Source organism: Ylistrum balloti, unplaced genomic scaffold (genome assembly GCF_031769215.1).
Source record: "Ylistrum balloti isolate Yb309-2 unplaced genomic scaffold, AGI_CSIRO_Ybal_v1 Utg369640, whole genome shotgun sequence".
Classification (NCBI taxonomy): domain Eukaryota; kingdom Metazoa; phylum Mollusca; class Bivalvia; order Pectinida; family Pectinidae; genus Ylistrum; species Ylistrum balloti.
In genome coordinates this window covers 1,899,341-1,917,977 of record NW_026781901.1, presented here as the reverse complement: position 1 = coordinate 1,917,977, position 18,637 = coordinate 1,899,341, and the positions used below count along the sequence as shown (strand labels likewise).

At 35.5% G+C, this 18,637-nt stretch overlaps 1 protein-coding gene across 1 annotated transcript; it reads right to left on the bottom strand.

The window, feature by feature from the left end:
* Nucleotides 1-3,844: 3,844 nt before the first annotated feature.
* LOC132554580 (amiloride-sensitive sodium channel subunit gamma-like) lies at nt 3,845-18,384 on the bottom strand. The gene is made up of 10 exons (XM_060218908.1): nt 17,576-18,384; nt 10,322-10,392; nt 9,897-10,054; nt 9,075-9,131; nt 8,250-8,358; nt 7,024-7,096; nt 6,797-6,913; nt 5,711-5,783; nt 4,658-4,799; nt 3,845-4,368 (listed from the first exon to the last, which is right to left on the bottom strand). Exons 1-10 carry the CDS (start codon nt 18,382-18,384, stop codon nt 3,845-3,847), a joined length of 2,133 nt encoding a protein of 710 aa, XP_060074891.1.
* Nucleotides 18,385-18,637: the final 253 nt, after the last annotated feature.

Below are 18,637 nucleotides of genomic sequence, written 5' to 3'. Positions count from 1 at the left end.
CCATACAAATAGGATCGTTTACAATAATATAGAATAACTTATTTATATGATTCTTTATTGCAATAATTTAAAAATTCAGCTTCATGAAGTCACTTTACTTTGCTTCTGAGAATACCTGACGACTCGGATCCTCATAGATGTTTGGCTCCTTTCGATATGGTAGAACTAAATTGAAGCTGTTCCCGTCGCTGCTTACATTGTACATGTCTATTCATTTTAACGATGATTTGTGGTAAGTATTACGGGGCTACAATTAGAACTTGATATGATTTCAGTCGGTCCTGGTGAGCGCCACCTCAGCTGTTTGATACTGTTGTGTAGAATGGTACACTTTGTGTAGTCATGCGACATAAAACATATAACAGCCTCAGTGGTTGTTGGACGTATTTTCTATACAAATACACATACTTTATCATTCTTCCTATCTCTCAGACAGAGCTTTACGGAAGTACAGAGAAGCAAAGACAGGGCTTTACGGAAATATAGAGAAGCAAAACAAAGCTTTACGGAAGTACAGAGAAGCAAAGACAGGGCTTTACGGAAATATAGAGAAGCAAAACAAAGCTTTACGGAAGTACAGAGAAACAAGGAGAGAGCTGTACGGAAATATAGAGAAGCAAGGAAAGAGCTTTACGGAAATATAGAGGAGCAAGGAAAGAGCTTTACGGAAATATAGAGAAGCAAAGAAAGAGCTTTACGGAAGTACAGAGAAACAAGGACAGAGCTTTACGGAAATATAGAGAAGCAAAGAAAGGACTTTACGGAAGTACAGAGAAGCAAAGACCGTGGTTTACATAGGTACAGAGAAGCAAAGACAGCGGTTTACATAGGTATAGGGAAGCAAAGACCATGGTTTACATAGGTACAGAGAAGCAACGACCGTGGTTTACATAGGTACAGGGAAGCAAAGACCGTGGTTTACATAGGTACAGAGAAGCAAAGACAGCGGTTTACATAGGTACAGGGAAGCAAAGACAGCGGTTTACATAGGTACATAGAAGCAAAGACAGCGGTTTACATAGGTACAGGGAAGCAAAGGTTTACATAGGTACAGAGAAGCAAAGACAGCGGTTTACATAGGTACATAGAAGCAAAGACAGCGGTTTACATAGGTACAGGGAAGCAAAGACAGCGGTTTACATAGGTACAGGGAAGCAAAGACAGCGGTTTACATAGGTACATAGAAGCAAAGACAGCGGTTTACATATGTACATAGAAGCAAAGACAGCGGTTTACATAGGTACAGGGAAGCAAAGACCGCGGTTTACATAGGTACAGGGAAGCAAAGACCGTGGTTTACATAGGTACAGAGAAGCAAAGACCGCGGTTTACATAGGTACAGAGAAGCAAAGACAGCGGTTTACATAGGTACAGAGAAGCAAGGACAGCGGTTTACATAGGTACATGGAAGCAAAGACAGCGGTTTACATAGGTACAGAGAAGCAAAGACAGCGGTTTACATAGGTACAGGTACAGGGAAGCAAAGACAGCGGTTTACATAGGTACAGAGAAGCAAAGACCGCGGTTTACATAGGTACAGGGAAGCAGAGACAGCGGTTTACTTAGGTACAGGGAAGCAAAGACAGCGGTTTACATAGGTACATAGAAGCAAAGACAGCGGTTTACATAGGTACAGGGAAGCAAAGACCGTGGTTTACATAGGTACAGGGAAGCAAAGACAGCGGTTTACATAGGTACAGAGAAGCAAAGACAGCGGTTTACATAGGTACAGGGAAGCAAAGACAGCGGTTTACATAGGTACAGGGAAGCAAAGACAGCGGTTTACATAGGTACAGGGAAGCAAAGACAGCGGTTTACATAGGTACAAGGAAGCAAAGACAGCGGTTTACATAGGTACAAGGAAGCAAAGACAGTGGTTTGTGTAAACTTTCCATCTGTATGGTAGTCATAGATACCATTTTCTCTCTGTGTATTGTAAAGGCATTCTTATTTTGTTATATATTCATTTTCCAGAGCAATGAATAGTTTCTTTGAAAATAGACATATAAAACGAAGGACGTTTAGCTTGATTTCCCTGTTTGTTCTGTATACACACGATACTGTAATAGTATTACCGTTATAGTATTAATTCTCACGAGTAGTGAACGCACCTGTTGATATAATTAATGAGTTAATTAGAATCACAGTTCATGCTGGAGTCTTACTGCAATACTGAACACATTACATGAATATTTTCACTCATGACTTAAAATGTAATGACCAAAGTATTCTATATACATCAACACCTTGAATCCCAACTCATCTTAAAGAGGAGAGTACTAACTCTGATTAAAATCAGTCATATTTAAATAAATCCGGTACAGGACAGTGTGCTGTATAGTTAACAGGATGCTGAAACTCTCCTCCTATTTCCGGATTAGGCCGAGCAGTGCGTGTTTGGTTGTTAACGATAGTTTGTTAACAAGTCTTTAACACGCATGTAATATAACATGAACCTATTTCCGTATCACGACATATCGTTATCTGTTACAGATTTTTTACACTGGTAACAATAGCTTTTAAACATCAGTGTCCATTCATCAATATCCCGAATAGTGTTTTATTAATGTATAATGAAATAGACGAGAGTAAAAAATTGTTTCAATTGACGTTGGCATTTCTTAGTGATAAACTTTCCTTGATATGTTCGGGAGGACGAGATCTGATGTTTACATCCTCAATCATACCATATAGACGTTTGGAAACGAAAGATGGGATGCAAAGCTGAAGAGCAAAACAGACGTTTTCATAGTCTCGTATCATACAATTTCAGAAACGGTGCTATCGAACTTAGTGTAAAAAATATTTTTGTCTCGTTCGTCACTGTTGTTTAGAACTGTAATACAATATCTTGATAATGTAAACAAGATATACAATGGACCGATCAGGGAATCAAAAAAAGACACATTTAGATTACTTGTGGATCTCGGTCAGAAAAGGGCCTGACGTTTTGATGTATGTAACTGACGAAGCTTTTTTTGTGGTTTCCGAAAGGAATATTAAAATACTAGCATCTTCGTTGCTGAATGCTGTCCATTAATGAACAGGCAATGGGTGACACTTCGCGAATCTTACAAACGTCTTTGTGTCTGTGGAATTAATGACAGTAATTTCCAATAACCAAGTGGAATACAGCGTCTTATGTTACATTACGGTTACGAATCGCTTGTTCATGTATTAGACAACTTAATCCCTCATCTGTGACGTCATTACTTATTAAATTCTTTAAAAAGATCACAAGACATTCGGAATGTAATTCCTCTGTATTTAAGATCTTACGAAGAAGACGTTGTAAGAAACAGTTATTGTAATACCGGGATATTTATGCCTTTATACCATTGTACACCAGTTCGCTTCATGTTTATTTGAGAATTATATAAACGTGTTAGACACTGTATGAATGTAACACATTTTCGCCCCCATCCCTGTACATGGGCGAAACCTAAACGGGAACAAAAACTTACCGGTATTATACTGTTAACTGTATATAACTGACATAATAAATATACTTCCATGCAAGACAATGTCACTTTCTGCAAATAGGAACAGCAATACCACAGGTACATCAGGTAAGTTATATCGAAACCACAAAATATGTTTTCAAATTATATAGATTTTTTATTTTTCAACATAGAAAATGTACACATTATATATATCACATGTCCGTAGGCTTCATAATAATTTGTAAACAGCAAAACGTGATAAAATGTCTAACTATGTAACATGACAATAAAATCTCAATGACCGAAAAATAATTAAAAACTGGTTTGTCTGAAAAAACAAGACCACACAATGACGTAAAACTAAGTACATAACAGCATTGTCAAATATGACCTTTAACCTTTTACAAATAGATGCCTTCACTACATATGTATTTAGATGCTGAATGCCCGTATCGTTGGATTGCATCAGCAGGGGTCACGATCCTGCCTCGATGTGGATAATGATGTGCATTCCCGCCATCCATTTGAAGCAGACGACTGTTGATATGATCAGAGTTATCAGGCGTGGAACACCGGGGAGGGCGTAATTCATTCAGGGAATTAAAAACAGGGAACTCTGACCCAGGTGAGTGGTCAGCTTTGATTAAGTTATTGTATACACGTCGATGGCCTGTGCGTTCCCATGGATGTGCGTACAAATTATTCTCAAGATGGCCGTTCGGAAGTTTCTGGTGTTTGTTTTCCTCTGTAATTGTGGGTAGAGATCGTCGACTTTGCCGGCTGCTGTTCCGTCGTACGGCCTGTGTAGTAAGAGCTGAGTTGTTGTTTTTCACTTCCTCCCGTCGTTTTTGACGGTACGCCTGCCACGTGATTGAAGTGACGTCAGACTCTGCCAATCGGTGAATAGTATCTCTCTGCTTAGACCTGGAACAAACGATTTAGCAAATTAAATGTAACAGCTTTCAAGCTGTTACAGAAATAATGACGAGAACATATTGGTCAATATTACTGTTGTGACGTCTCTTAAGGTATGAATCAAGTTTGTGTGTTAACACATATTTATAGCTTATTAAGCATCATCAGATAACAATCTGTGAAACAATTACATCATTAATACCATATACGATGTTATTCAATGAAACCTGGAAACGCCAATACGGATCAATTTTAATAAGTTTTTTTGATAAAAAAAATCTTACAACTTAAAACATGTTAAAGAAAATACCGTTTGATCATCTGTCGACACCCGTAAGTTACTAGCCGTACTAAGAACCACAGCACCTCCAGTATACTGATAGCCGATATCCCTACTAGTATAGCCGATATACCACCAATCTTCGCAATCAGGTCCAACAGCTGGTAGCATAAACAAAATTACAATACTGAGTTCAGACAATGTCCAACAACATGAACAAAATTACAATACTGAGTTCAGACAATGTCCAACAACATGAACAAAATTACAATACTGAGTTCAGACAATGTCCAACAACATGAACAAAATTACAATACTGAGTTCAGACAATGTCCAACAACATGAACAAAATTACAATACTGAGTTCAGACAATGTCCAACAACATGAACAAAATTACAATACTGAGTTCAGACAATGTCCAACAACATGAACAAAATTACAATACTGAGTTCAGACAATGTCCAACAATATGAACAAAATTACAATACTGAGTTCAGACAATGTATAAGGTATCAATTCTATCAAAATCAAAGTAATCAGTAGATATTTCACAATCCTGATTTTAAGTCAATAAGCAAGCTAAAGTAACATTTTTGATGTGTATATTTTTGAAAAATAACACGTATTTGTACAACACATATGAAAATATCTTTATCTTCAAATTTCTATATCCCGTAAATGGTCAAAGTATACTCGCTTATCCCCCTTGATTGTAAGTTAATGATGAGGTCATCTTTCTCACGGCGCTATTTTTTGACATTCGGTGTGTGCCAAGGCGTAAAACTTTGACTGTCTGTATCCGACGACTTAGTGAAAAAAAAGAACGTTTAATCGTCTCTTGCAAGGATTACTTTTCAGTTGTGACTTGTGGACTTTAAAGCATACGCATTTAGCAGACTGAACATCATACGAGTTATTTTCGAGTTATGTCCCCTCCCTTACAATTTGAAGGGGAACGAATAGTTATCACATATAAAGAGGGATTTGATGATAAACACTTATTCAACGAACTGATTTCCTTAAGACAATTAACGAGATGGTTAACTTCGTTACCAGATACCATGGTCTTACCGAAAGCGATGATTCTGTGACTGTTTCCTCCACCATATCCTTAAAGTTTACTGTTACTTTTGTCAAGGAATTCCTGTATGGAGATAATGTATTTATAACAATAAAAATCCGCAAATAACATCAGGATATGCATTTATCATGATGTGTGTTCTTATTTGACCCTATATATTCCTGTGACCTTTTTCCTGAGTGATCCTACTCGACCCTATATATTATTGTGAACTATTTCCTGAGTGATTCTACTCGACCCTATATATTCCTGTGACCTCTTTCCTGATGGATCCTACTCGACCCTATATATTCCTGTGACCTATTTCCTGATTGATCCTACTCGACCCTATATATTCCTGTGACCTATTTCCTGAGTGATCCTACTCGACCCTATATATTCCTGTGACCTATTTCCTGAGTGATTCTACTCGACCCTATATATTCCTGACCTATTTCCTGATTGATCCTACTCGGCCCTATATATTCCTGTGACCTCTTTCCTGATTGATCCTACTCGACCCTATATATTCCTGTGACCTCTTTCCTGATGGATCCTACTCGACCCTATATATTCCTGTGACCTATTTCCTGAGTGATCCTACTCGACCCTATATATTCCTGTGACCTCTTTCCTGATGGATCCTACTCGACCCTATATATTCCTGTGACCTATTTCCTGAGTGATTCTACTCGACCCTATATATTCCTGTGACCTATTTCCTCATTTATTCTACTCGACCCTATATATTATTGTGACCTATTTCCTGAGTGATCCTACTCGACCCTATATATTCCTGTGACCTATTTCCTGAGTGATTCTACTCGACCCTATATATTCCTGTGACCTATTTCCTGAGTGATCCTACTCGACCCTATATATTCCTGTGACCTATTTCCTGATTTATTCTACTCGACCCTATATATTCCTGTGACCTATTTCCTGATGGATCCTACTCGACCCTATATATTCCTGTGACCTATTTCTTATTGATTCTACTCGACATTATATATTATTGTGACCTATTTTTCGATTTAGGGATAGGTTTTATATTCCACCTTATATCATTGTTCGATTTAACACAACAAAATACTTACCTGATGAAGTAATGAGAACTGTTTTGTCCTTGTTGGTATAAAAACTGCTCTATATAACCGATGTTCCCTGGAGAAGGCCAATACGTAGAGGACGCCTCTACATTGTACAAAGATTGGCTGGAAAGAAAGTTTGTACTTTGTAACACAGTAATGTAGTCTGTTGTTATATAACATCTCTAAAGAATACTCATATTTAAGATAATAGATCAGTGATCATGATGTCATACCTGCACTTCTGAAGACAGTCACAACTCAACTTGCCGAGTGAATACAGCTTCTGTACTGTTCGAGCACAGATGTCTGGGGAAAGATAATGAAACATAATTATTCTTAGGGCGAAAGTGTGACTAAGCAGCATGGAAATGATTATACTGTTTTTTTTCACTAATTGCCACTTCAATATGGTTATCCCGAAATCTACTTCACAAAGCAACCATCAAATAATAAAACGTAGCTATGTGTTATCGTCCTGATCCGTATCATGACTATGACTCTTTGACAGAAAAACAATATATTGACAGAATAAACAGTACATGACAACACGATATATGTATTGTATCATGGTTAAGAGAATGTTTGACAGAAACAATATATTAACAGGACATAATGTACATAATGACAGCACAATATATGTATTGTATCATGGTTAAGAAAATAATTGATAGAAATAATCTTAATATACGCCAATCTGTATTGAATGAACACATATGTACCTTCGTTGCAGATTGAATTTTAATGTCGTTACCGTCGGCATTGAAAATGAGCAATTTAGGGACGACATAATTCACAATTTTTTGTCAATTTTGACCATGGAATGCTTCTACAAAATTTCTGAGAAGAAACAAAGAGGTACGTACGACCACAGACAAAAGATGTTCGCCATTGGTCGTAAGATAAACTCGATAAAATTAAAAGACCTGGACATATAAGTTGCTAGTAATTTACTCAAACTTTGTTGTTTAGTGACGGTGAACCACGATCTGCCGAAACACACACTAACGAATACTTACAGTACAATAATAATATTCCAAACCGTACAAGTTGCCTTATTTGCGTTCCTACATGAACGTGCATTTAATTCACGTAATCCGTTCAATGCGTGTATCTAAATATTTAGTATTTCTGTACTGTCGGTGCCAATGCTATTCCTTCAACAGCAGAATGTTGTCTACCTTCTTGCTTCGAGGCGAAACTTTTACAATGACGACGACTGACTTCTGTTCATGTGATTTCTTTATTAAAATGGGAAATTCAACTTTATAGAATTGAAGTTTCAAATCTTTGATAAAGATGATCAACGAGACAGTTCAATGTGGAAAAATTGTGGAAGGAACCGCGAAGAAAATGCACACGTGATCAAGACATCAAATCCATGTCGTCTATGTAAAAAACAACATTATTCTAGCACCGATCGACCACCGAAGCATTTCTGTAATGTTGTCAGCAAACTTACTCTCAAATTTGACGTCCACGCGACACTGTTCTGTTGCCATGACGTCATAAGAGCGTTGACACTGACAGAAAGTTGCTATCGTATCATCAACACATCGTCTCAAACATGCCTATAAAACAACGAGTATAAAAAATACTTGGTGAATAATGCCACTAGAAACGCGCCAACGCCTCACAAAAAAAATCGACGTTTTACATTAAATATTTAAACTTTACAATGATTTATTATACAAGAATACAGCACTCGGATCAGAACAACAATGGGAAATTGTATGATACATCATTTTGAAGTTCCTCCATCAGGATTTAAATCGCACTAGAATGTCAAATTTGAAAGACAATTATATCACGTAATCCACTGTTTTATCATGTGATCTAGTGGGTTATATCGAATTCTGATACGGTGACTCAGTTACAATCAGGGCGTTATATTTCCAGCTGAGCGTTTAGAGATTTGATCAATATCAACATAAACTCTTACTTAAACAGAGCTTTTGTTCAATATGTTTCAATTACTATAATGCCCTATTCTATTGCTTAGCATATAATTTAAATCGATGTTGGGTGTTATTTCTTTATTTACCTTTTTGTCGTACTCTTATTTAAAATGTCTTAATTGTTTGTTTTGTATGTGTATATACAGTAATCTGTCCCATTCGTTTGTTTTGTATGTGTTAATCCTATGTAATCTGTCCCATTCGTTTGTTTTGCATGTGCTAATCCTATGTAATCTGCTCCCTTTGTTTGACCCCCTTAATTGCTTCGTTCTAAAAGTAATGATACTTATACATTGACCTCTATATAAATTTTAAATGAGATGTTGTACCTTTTGAGAGTAAAACTCTTGATGATTGCAGTCGTTGCTTCGGTCAATCCTGGATTTCTAAATAAAATGAAATAATATTTTCATATCAAACAACATCAATGACCGGAGATAAGTTCTACCTATAAAGATAAACATGGTTTCTCCGTCATGAAATCATAGTAATCGTTCTAAATTATATATGTTGGCATTACTCACAATCCTATTGTACACTACATCAAACAACTAATATTGACTTTTATGTTACAGAATGTATTGAAAAAAATATATGAAAACTGATCACAAACATGATTGATAAATAGATATTCAGACAAAAAAGGCGGAAAGTTAAGGACAATCAATACACAAGCTAAATATCAATACGGCATCACAACGCTTAATCAAACTAGATTAGATGGCACAAGTACGTATAGTTTCGAGCAATTGAGAGCAGTTGTGTCTTAGGGTCCTATATAAACTTATGATCAACTGATAAAAATAATGACGGTGCCAGCGATAAAAACACAAAGGGTAATAGTACATCAGTGTAGGTTTACACACAATTTAGGCTATTTGAAATGATATAAAATGTCGCTTTTGTACTTTGATAGTTTAGGAAATTATGTAGGTAACAGTTCAAAGTGCTGTTTGTGTTAGAGATAACTTCATCTAAAATACAAAAAATATCTATACCAAACTGATAGATCTCAACACAGGCAATAAATACATTCAATACGTTCGAGACAAATAATGAATTAAACCGCATCATACCGGTGTTTCTTCGTCAGTAACCAAAAGTAACAATATGCAAGAGCTTGGAGTTAAAAATATCGATACAAACACTACCTTTTGTATGTTGATGAAGACTGCATTGCCGGGTTGAGCGAGTGTGAGGGTTTTTTGACCACTGTCTGTCTCGCCAATATACACATACACACCAACAGAAGGGTTCAGCTCCCCAACTGACTCCTCTGGCTCGGCGTTTAATATCAGAGTTACGGTTTCTGGGGACAGAATAAGTTTTAATTCGACAAGCATTTATTGACAATTATGAAAAACGACATCAATACATTGGGCAATATATATACAATTTTCAAGGTTTGTGAAACGCTTTGTTATACATTGCTATAAATGAGTTATCCTTTACTCTTTCTGATATATTCCAACACATCCTTTCTTTTGTATTTTGTTAATCGGTAGTACTTGTTTGAGTAAAGAACATATTTGTCTCATGATTCTGAAGATATGAACATATATGCATACGTATGTACCTATATTGTTGCCTGGATTTGAAAACGTCACACAGTTTCCTAGGTTTGGATCCTGGTGTTCAGTGAAATACCTGAAAATACAATAGAATATTCTGTGATACATGTGTAAATAAAACTAAAGATGTTTCGCTGTCGTTATATATTGCCAGCAAATAGGGACACAACATGTATTATATTGGCTTGTAGAATAATTCAAATCCACAATGGCTTAGTCATGGTTGAATGGTTTAGAGACGGATCAGTATTGGTCTAGTAGGACATCTCTAGGCGTTGGTATAGATAAACCGCGTATTTTGTATGTACATGAACCATAAACCACGCACCAGCATCGTTAACATGCACAAACAATGACCTCAGGCCTGACCATGAGATCATTTTATTACCAAGAATTCATTCCATTGTATGATGTTCCTGGCAAGAAAAAGTTATGTTTTCTCGTGAATAATGCAAAGGGATTCTGCCACCACCGCATCTGTCAGAGATAGAAACTTCCTTCATGTCATTTTCTACAACCGTAAGGAACATTTCGGTTTCTTTGATCTAGCATCTACTCATAATGATATATATATCAAGCCATTTTATCAGAACCTTATTAATAAAATACTCATTCACAATAACACGATTCACAATTTCTTTATTTGGAATCAGTTAGAGGTCGCCTTTACGTATAAGAATGCAACAACAGGCCAGTTGACAGAACTTCAGGATTTTATTATAAAGTAAAGAATATACTCGGTTTTTTAATGTTTTACATGTCTGTAGACTTCAAATATATTGCACAGAGCGTAGAAAGAGTAATCGTAAGAGAAAACTAAAAGTTTCATTAAATGCAAGTGATTGTGATTCAAAAGAGAAAATATATTATTACACAATATTACTAACATTATCCTCAAATTTAGATGAGATATGTGAACAGTTCAAAGTAAAAACGAGCCTCTTTCGAGTTTCAATGGAAAATGATTGCCACGTCTCTATTAATTAATTTTCTTACAATGACTCCTACTCTCTTTGTTAGTTTCCGTAGGAATATTTTTCGCCGTCTTTTCACTGATTTGAAGTTTGAATTCTTACATGTTAACATTTTCATGTTCGTAAAGAATATAGGGGAACAAGCTGTGTCATCACTTCTTTCTTATCCCGATATCATAATCTAGTGCTTTATGTGATTGTTGATATATTTGTTGTATCATAAATGCATTAAAAAAAAAACAAAAATGGATGAATGAATAAAAACCAGCCAGAATAGATGTCATATCTAACATTTAGAATTATTCCTCTTTACGAAATGATTTTCGCCCCTGTCTGGTTTACTTTGCCGACCCTAAACTTTTGTTGAGTTGTTCGATTTGGGATTTTGACTGATGGTATACGTATACATATACATTGACTGATGAGATAAATATATATTATCATACTTTATGTATCAATAACAATATCATATCAGATTCCGATGACACAAAATGACCCTTTTAACATCACATCTCCATTTAAGAATTTATCGGTCTTTTGACAAATGATCTACTGATTTTTTTGACGCCGGGTATGAATTATTGACAATTATACGTTATTGTTCTTGGACACAAACAATGAAGAGTTGATTGTCACGGTTCGCTCAACACTATGACTAATACAAGGCCCAATTTATGTCCCCTCTTATATCAAATCTTCATAATACTCAGTCACCAATTGTGGTGACTGGATATCTATCTTTCTATAATACCCTTAAAGCGTTCGAGAATACATGATAAATCATTGTATGTACAACATAAATATGGATGAAGCAGATTCTACAACTAAGAACGTTTGTAATTAAACGGTTACTCAAACACAATAGACATATCTGATGGTGTGTAATTGTTTACTGAGTGATAAAGACATTGATTCTGTGATACAGAAATTTGGATCTGACACACCTTTATAAGCAGGCCAGTGTGCGAAAAACAGACTGTCTCAGGTGTATAATGTAAAAATGTAGATGTATAGGATCACTAAGAGACACTTGCGACAGCTTTAGCTATATATTTCAGTATTTTATAGGGTATATCATAATTAGCTATGTCTTTTATTTGGGATAGTTATGGCTGTTTTCTTGTCAATTAACAATACGATATTAAGTTACCTGTAAGTCAGGTTAGCGATGTCACTGAAAAATCATGCACGCTAACCCCATTTTTGTTTACTTGCATGAGGAGGAAACCTAATCAATGTATTGTTTTATTTTTATGTTTATTCACCCCTCTAATATGGAAATTTTCACTTGCATATAGCCTTTATCTGTTATTCTTTAAGATTTAGAATATGATGTGGATGTGGTTCCCTAACAAATTCTGCTGGTCCTGCTGAAATTATTTCCTTTGAGCCCAGACAAAATAATTAATAATTGGTATGAAAGAAATAAATACACGTGTAAACTAAAAGAAATATTCGTATCGCAAATATCGAAATGTAATTCAGAATTCTTTGGTGCTAGTTATTACAGTCTTCATCCGTGTAATTACTCCTTCATTGTTTATCAATTACATCAGATCTGTAGTCCTTCACTAGTTCATCAATACATGTAGCTGAATATTGACCGTAATCATAATAAAGGAAGCACCAGTTGATCATCAAATGACACCTTTAAACAAAATTTTCCACAGTTCCGTTATGTTCTTTAAAGTGATTATGACTTTCCGTATGCATAAGCCTTCGATAAAGCTAAATACGTCATTAAACCACATGGGTGCACTAAGCACGAGCCCGATAGGTAAATTAGGTATACCATTATCGATTGATCCGTGACTTTTTGTATCCATCTGGGTAAAAGATGGCCAGGTGTTGAAATCAGTTGCGGTTGCGGGGGGTTTCTTATTTAATCGTGATTTTGATTTTTCAATTACGGGAAATATTTTGTCCACTTGGGTGCTATGATATAAAGAAAAGTCGCTCTTTTGTGATTTCATCAACTCTAAACTTAATCCAATTAAATTTGGGATGTTTCGAAGAATATTCATTTACATGTACAATTATAGTTTAAATTATTCTATAACTTTTTAGACAAATAATTCACAATTCATTTATTTAACTTCAATTTGGTTGTACTGCCAACCGACTACTAAGATATTTGTCTAAATGAGAAAAATCCACGGATCTTCCGTTGTGAATTCGTTTGGAAGGTGACAGTGATAATGTGATATAACTAGCCTGGGATACTGTTTAATGATTCAAAACGCCTATAAAACAGGCAAATCTAGTACATTGTTATTATGGTCTAAGTCAATAACAGAGTGATTATATTACGATTTGTAATGTTAAGTGGACAGTAAGTACGATTCATACGATGACAATGATAAATCATATTATGATGACACAGTAATCATTTCTAGGGCTGTGCAGAGGGCAAATGTAAAGTAATATTTTATTCTTTCAGTTGTATTGTGGCTGTAATAAAGGGTGAGTTAGTGGAAGATATTGGAACCCTGGCGTGGTATAACATACATTGGTACAGGCAGACAGTGATACATTTTTGTAGGAGATGAACGACACAGAATCTGAGTGAGACAATTGCAGCTCAGTGTCAACGCGTCGTGCGACTTACTGTTTTTAAATAAATAAATGGATAATTACACAAATGGATATTAGATGTAATCCTGTCAGTGTAGACAGGAAGGTTCGTGGACTAGTTTTCTGCTTAACCCATTCTTTATATGCAGACAATGATGTTATAAGATGTCTATTACTGCCTACTGTACGACTTGGTGCTCTCTCACGCCACCGTTTGGTGATAATTGTGCCCTTCACTTAGATCAAACTCGGTTTTATTGTTGTGGCTATATCATCAAAAACCATACTCTTTTTAAAACTTAATATTAAGGTCTACTTCTAAAATTTAAAAATTTACTTAGCATACATGTCTTTTCTATCCTGATTAATTTAAATCGCCTCTCTTTTCTGAAATTTGTCGAATCATCGGCATGAACAACAATGTACCATTATGTGTGATTCCGTGGAGAAATGTAAAACCTGAATTATGTTATTGTGTAAGTAGTCACGTCCTATTGTGTCGTCCTGTTCAATGCCCACCATTTATTTGTAGGTGTCCTTAAACATGTTGGGAAAGTCTAGCTTCCTGTGTTGTATTCACACATAATACATTACATGTGTGCTTAGCAACGTCTGTCTTATTCAACTTACAATGTTTACAAGTAAATTCCTTACTTACAATGTCATATGTTGTTTTACATATGAAATAATGTATGAGATATTTTAGAGAAATCGAAGGACATTGGTGATATTTAAAACATTATCACGGTCTAGTTTAATCAAGGATTAAAATAACTATAATTGGTCGACCTGACAGATTTAGACTGACCAAGTACTTACAACATGACCTTGGTTACGTTTATCATGTCGATCTGGCCACCTATTATCTGTTAAATACCCACCTTAATGACACACATTCTAGCGCTAATTACCGGTAAAGCTCCCGTTTTAGTAGGAATTACCAGATAATGGTTTACATTAATCTGAAACTGTCTCGGTAAGACATGTGATACTATAACGATAGACCTCTCTCAAAGTCGCATTTATTATATATATATACATATATACTCTTTAGATACAGAGAAAATCATGACAGACAGAACATTATGATTGATAAACGAAAAATCATAAAGAATTTTGCAAGTCTTCATGCATTTAGTTTGGTATCGATAAAATGTTAAGTGCAATATACAAAGTGAGATATGGTTGATTTTCTGATAGGATGCCTGGTACATATGTATTTCCGTTCTTGTAAACCGCTTTTAAGTTTTGCTTACAACGATTCACGTGGCAAGGCTTGTCAATGAAGCAGAAGGCGTTTACCCTTCCGAAACACCTGGTCTTAATATTAAAAAAAAAATCTTCAATTTTTACCATCGTTTCTTAATTGGAATTCTGAAATTCTGTTGACATATATCGATTTTATCCAGGTCTTTTCAGCAAAATATAGTTTTGGTTTTAACGTATTGTCATTAAGAAGATATGTTTTCAATGACTTGTACGTATGAAATATGTACTCACGCCGGAATAGGTGGAAAATATATACATCCTGTTGGTAAAGCATTTTGCAAGACATTTGGAAAAAAACCCGCTAATCAATTGAATGACAATAAATTGAAAACAGCGCAATAGTATCGGTCCTATTCTGTATATCTTATGTTCACTAAGACAATCCTGATAATTCGGACAATCTTTCCAGCGACCGATCGTGGTCAATACAGTAACTAGACTGTAACTTTAGGCTGACAGCTGCCGTGTGCCTGTTTTGAATATTCGCCATATAAGATAAACAAATGTTGAAAAGGTTATAAAAAACTTATAAACTTTTTTCTCGAGGACTTGTAGGTTAAATGTAACTATTCAACAATTAGACTGGTTGATAATCTGATGCTTCATAAGAGACCATAACACAGACGCAGTATTTATAAACAAATATCACTTCAAATCAATATAGGTTAATCTAGTCAGTAATTTTTAAGGTATACATAGGGCGAAGCTTAAATCACGTTAGGAATGTTTAAAGTGACATGGTACTCTCGTCATTAAGGAGTGCACGTTTTTACAGCTGAATGTTAATTATTTCAAACATTTTAATCGTTGTGTAGAAATTTAATACGATTAATATTGAAAAAAACGTGTTAATGTGCCAAACCGCATAAATATGGTGTTACAGTCGACGGAATGGAATGTGTCGACCTTTATGAAATACTGCCGATCACAATATCAACCAAGTTTGATATATAATGATACTGTTCATTAGAAGACATATATATTTTAGCTTTAATTTCAAGAGCTTGGCGCATTGTTTGGCACATCCTCAATATATGAAACAGAAAACAATGTAGAGTTATTGACCCTATGTTTGAAGTGCCAAAAGCATTACAATAAAGTCTGTACCAGATCTTTATTAATCTGTGATTGTTTTCATTATACTTAAATCTAACACCTTGTTTCTGTCAGATTACCAACAAAACCAACAAAGAGTTACCAACATACCAAGAGAATCTTAATTCAAACTCAAATTTGATGAAATCTGGACAAAACATAGCTAACAGAAATATTTATACAGTGACCCATGAAAAATTTGTTTGGTGAAATAATGTCAAGTTCCAAAATGAGAAGCACAAATATGACGACCGTAAAACTCCCTATAATCTTTATCAACCTGCATCTCTCAAAATCCTATTTCGTCATTTTAAGCCTTTTCAGTACAGTGATGTTAGCCGCCGAGGTGTGTGAATCGTAAACGCAGATCAAAATATGTAGAAACATAGGTTTAAATATGAATGAGCAGTTGCGCCGACCCACAACTGACGAAATTTCTTCAAGTTTTAATATGGGATGATTAAATGTTTATTCTGAATCATCCACTATTCATATGTAATCCACATGCACGTGCAGCATTAGGGTTTAAAATCCACTATGCCCACATTCATTATCCAGCAATCTCAAAATATCCACAAAAGACACTAAACCTCACACATCAAAATTACAGGCAAACTTATCATAACCAATATCAACAATAGCATGATTCACACATAAAATCGATAGTGTGAAATATAAAAACACGAATGACACAAGACCAAACGTTCCGAAAGGGTAAACGTCTTCTGCTTCATCGGCAGCATCAGCTCGGTTAACCTAGGTCAATTCATATAATTCCACGTTCTAAAATAACAGACAAACTACTAGGCGTAGTTTGAATACGATAATGTTCAAGGAGACACAGTATTTCTTGATCAAATCTTTCCCTAATTTTCATCAACCTGCATTTTTAGAAAGCCTGTGTTGCAAGTACGAATACCTTGATATTTGTAGCAAGCTATTTAATATCATTCCTACATTGTAACTTGGTAAAGCTTCGATGTTGTTAATATCTGGTAATTGAAAAAAAACGAATACAACTTGGCGAACAATTTTCCCTACTTGCTTGTGTTGTATATTAAAATCAAATCTATCTACATAACATGCTATTTTTAAAGCGACGTGTGTATGTTAAACTAAAAGATATTGTTGTCATCAAATAAATGTGTAAACATTCAAATCTTGTATCAAACACGCTTTTAAAACTAAAATTGCTTCTCGAATATTAAATTTTGGATCATAACAATATATCCTTTTGCTAACGATCGAAAGTACAATTAATGCATGCATGACAGTATTGGTATTTTGTAAAAGAACAAACAAGGACATATCATTTACCAGTCGCGTGATAGGTATTTTCCAGCTTACCTGTTTTTGTTACAGTTTTTTCCATCAGCCCAGCAATGAACAATGAGCATATCTTTCCGATGGCCATACGTCAGTAACTCAGATTTGGTCGGAGTTACCACCTCTCTGAGAATCTCCACGCCTTCTTGTATACCCCAGAGATACAACGATCCGTAATCACTTGGTGAGGACATGTAAGAATATGGTAAATACTCCTCCTCCAGCTCACTGTAAAGAGATGCTAGTTCATCTTGCGGCAGAAGTTTCGTCAACTCGCCATGTAAACTTGACCTTTCTAAAAGCTCCTTTGCTGTCAGAGTTTGTTGTCGCTGTTGCAATATTTTATTTGTCTTTGCGGAAACGTTTAACAAACTTTGAAAACGGTTCTGAGATCTTAGTAATGCTGATTTTCGTAGTATATTGCTATTGCATATTGTGATATTTGGAGATGAAGATGAAAACGGCGGAATTTTGTATGACAAGGTTTTGAACTGTGTTGATTTGAGATAAATCACTGCATATAAATACACAACATATGTCAAGGCACCGAATGCTAAAATAGCAATAATCATCCAAATCACGCTCTCTAGGACAGAAGCATATCCTATTCGACTGCAACCATGAATGTCTAACTGTCTCATCCATCGCTTTGCGCGGGAAAAGGCAGACGATCGTTTCTTTGCTTCATTTGTGAATCCTGTTAGATGTTTCCATTCCATGTTTGCTCCCTCTTGTGACCGTTTATATCCTCCTCTCCTTTCATCGGATTCTGATATTGAGTTAAAGTAGCGTTCGCACCTGTGCTGCCAGGAATTAGACTCATCATCCATTATAAATCAAGTTCACCTTGTGTGCTGCCTTTCCTACCAATGTGTAGAAGTCGTATGGTCTAATGCAGAGTACACAGTAGATATCTAATAAAAATGGGCGCGCTATCGCTATACTATTCATTTAAAAGTCAACGTGCGGAACAACGACCATGGTGGTATCTGATTGGACAGTTTTTTACCTATCGGTCTTTATAACACAATTGTAGTATATACCTGTTAATTCCACAGGCAAGTATAAATATAATGGCACATT

Bases quoted from the DNA above. Each gene is read 5' to 3' on its own strand.
- LOC132554580 (XM_060218908.1), bottom strand. From the start codon at position 18,384: ATGGATGATGAGTCTAATTCCTGGCAGCACAGGTGCGAACGCTACTTT. The intron at 7,097-8,249 runs GTAAGTTTGCTG...ATCTTTCCCCAG, and splicing joins CGTGGACGTCAAATTTGAGA to ACATCTGTGCTCGAACAGTA. The intron at 4,800-5,710 runs GTAAGACCATGG...TTATGCTACCAG, and splicing joins TCACAGAATCATCGCTTTCG to CTGTTGGACCTGATTGCGAA.